Source organism: Pinus tabuliformis, chromosome 1_2 (assembly GCF_031772625.1).
Source record: "Pinus tabuliformis cultivar Carrire ecotype Pingquan chromosome 1_2, CPIR1, whole genome shotgun sequence".
Lineage (NCBI taxonomy): Eukaryota > Viridiplantae > Streptophyta > Pinopsida > Pinales > Pinaceae > Pinus > Pinus tabuliformis.
Window position 1 is genome coordinate 628,351,130 of NC_142298.1, and position 2,494 is coordinate 628,353,623.

General features: G+C 41.5%; 1 protein-coding gene across 1 annotated transcript; it reads left to right on the top strand.

The window, feature by feature from the left end:
* The first annotated feature begins 497 nt into the window (after positions 1-497).
* LOC149207200 (protein JINGUBANG-like) lies at positions 498-1,847 on the top strand. Its single transcript, XM_089393858.1, has one exon. The coding sequence runs from the start codon at positions 554-556 to the stop codon at positions 1,796-1,798; it is 1,245 nt and encodes a 414-aa protein (XP_089249984.1). The 5' UTR covers positions 498-553; the 3' UTR covers positions 1,799-1,847.
* The last annotated feature ends 647 nt before the right edge of the window (positions 1,848-2,494 follow it).

Below are 2,494 nucleotides of genomic sequence, written 5' to 3' on the forward strand. Positions count from 1 at the left end.
AAGACATCTGATAAAATTGGAAATTGAAACGATACAAAAAAGATTAACATAGCAATAGTTTTAATAAAGGTAAATTGGAAATGGAAACGATAAAAAAAAGATTAACATGGTCCTACCCAAGAATAACATTTACAAATGGAGAAATGGTCCAAATTAAAAAAAAAATGTCCAAATAAAAGAAAACAGCTTTCAATAATAGTGAGAATATTACCATTTTGGTAGGATATATGAGTTATATTAAATAATGTTGTCGCATGGGCAATGCTTGGCCGTTCACCATCCGTGGTCCAATGTCTGACATATCAACCCACGGCTTCTGGTAATTTTCGCTGGTAAGCTTAATGGGAAAGGCAATGCGTTGGAAAACAAAATGATTATTCGACTCTGATCACCTGTTGATCTCCGTCCACTTACAATTGGTATCCAATTTCAATTTGACAATATGTTCTCCTCGCTTAGAGCAAGCGCCTTACTGTCACGGAACAACACTTCAGCTATGAACCTCAATGGTACAGAGACGAAAACTAAATCGCAGGGCACTCTTCCATCTCCAATGAGTTTTCTCATCACCCAGGGAAGCGGGCAGTCTGATTACAGTAATACAGGATCTACAAGAAGCTTGCAGTCAGAATTAAATATTTCTTCTACGCTAACCATCAACTCACAGCCGAGTCTTTGTTCACAGGGTAGCATATGCTCGATCCCCAATGTAGGGATGGGTCGGCCTGCAGGGAGCAACCTCGGAGACGGCGTGTACCAATGCATAGGTACATTGAGAGGTCATGGCGGGTGCGTGTTTTCTCTAGCAATGGCGGGCAACGTCCTCTACAGCGGATCCTCCGGCAATGACATACGGGTATGGACACATTCCGAGCTCAATGAGCACTGTAAGTTCGGTCACGGGGATGGAGCTGTCAAGTGTATTTTGGTTTCTGGCAACAGGATATACAGCGCGCATCAAGATCATAAAATCAGAGTTTGGAAACGCGCTGAGAACATACAGCCCTCTGAACATAAGCTGGTGGTCACCATGCCGACACTGAAGGATTATGTGATGAATGCCATACCACCGAAGAAGTATTTTCAGGAGCGCAGGCACAAGAAGGTACTCTGGATCGAACATCTTGATACTATATCGGCTCTGTCGGTTGATAGAAATGGGTTTTTGTACTCGGCTTCGTGGGACAGGACGGTCAAGATCTGGAGACCTTCCGACTTGAGATGCGTTGAATCTTTCAGAGCACACGACGATGCCATCAATGCGCTTGTGGTTTCGCCAGATGGTTTTGTTTACACAGGATCTGCTGATTCTAGAATCAAAATCTGGGCGAAGGCATTTGGAGAGAGAAAACATTCTCTGGTTGCGATCATTGAAAGACACAAATCTGCTATCAATGCACTGGCTCTCAGCCCCGACGGCTCCATCCTCTACTCTGGAGCTTGTGATCGATCCATCATTGTTTGGGAAAGGGAGGAAAGCGAGCGGCACATGGTTGTCTCCGGCGCCTTGAGAGGTCACAATCGCGCAATTCTATGCTTGGCGAGTGTTGCAGAATTTGTAAGCAGTGGATCCGGGGATAATACAATCAGAGTGTGGAAAAGAGGAGAAGGAAACGTGCATTACTGTTTGGCGGTTTTGGAAGGTCACAGAGGGCCTGTTAAATCCATTGCGTTGTCTGTGGATACTGTGGTTGGATGCCGCATCTACAGCGGGAGCCTGGATCACGACATTAGGGTTTGGTGGGTTTCTTCACGTACAAGCTTTTCTGATGATAAGGAAGATGTCACACTACCTTGAGAACCCCTCAGATTTTCTAGTGGAAATCTTAAACGCATTTATTCGGCTCTTTCTATCATATGTGTGTGGAACGTTAAAAGCTTCCCAGAATGTTAAATCGTACGTCACTTTTGCTGATAAATAAGATGGTAGATTAGTATTGTTTGAAAGCTTCTAACTGCAAAATTTTGGTCATCTAGAGCACAGTTGAGGTATTCTTTCTGTTTCCAAATGTAATGCGTAAACAGAAGTAGAAGCTAGGATACTGGAAGCGCGAAACCAACCAAAAGCCTCTTTCTGGATTTGATGAGATGAAAAAATAATAATTCTTTACACCATAATTTTTCATTAACAACTCTTTAGGCAAAGCGGAAAGAGATTCCTGAAGTGTTTTATTTAGTTTGATAATATTACGGGGATTTAATTTTAAACCTGGCTATGGTCAACCTGAATTGTTTTTTTAAAGTAAAAATGGCATATTAAGATGTGGATAGAATTCATAGGTCTGGAGTAAATTTTAATGGCTAAATCTGGTTATGGTCAACTTATTTTTCTCAAGTAAAAATAACATACTAAAATGTGGTCAGAGTTCAAGATCTGCAGAGTAAATTTTAATGGATTTTGCCTCGTATAATTGGGGTCCTCGTCTTTTATAACAAGTTGCTTTTAAACCATTGCTTAGTTTAACCTAGTGTAACTGTTACACGTTTTGATTTT

Coding starts and splice junctions, on each gene's coding strand:
- LOC149207200 (XM_089393858.1), top strand. CDS start 554: ATGAGTTTTCTCATCACCCAGGGAAGCGGGCAGTCTGATTACAGTAAT.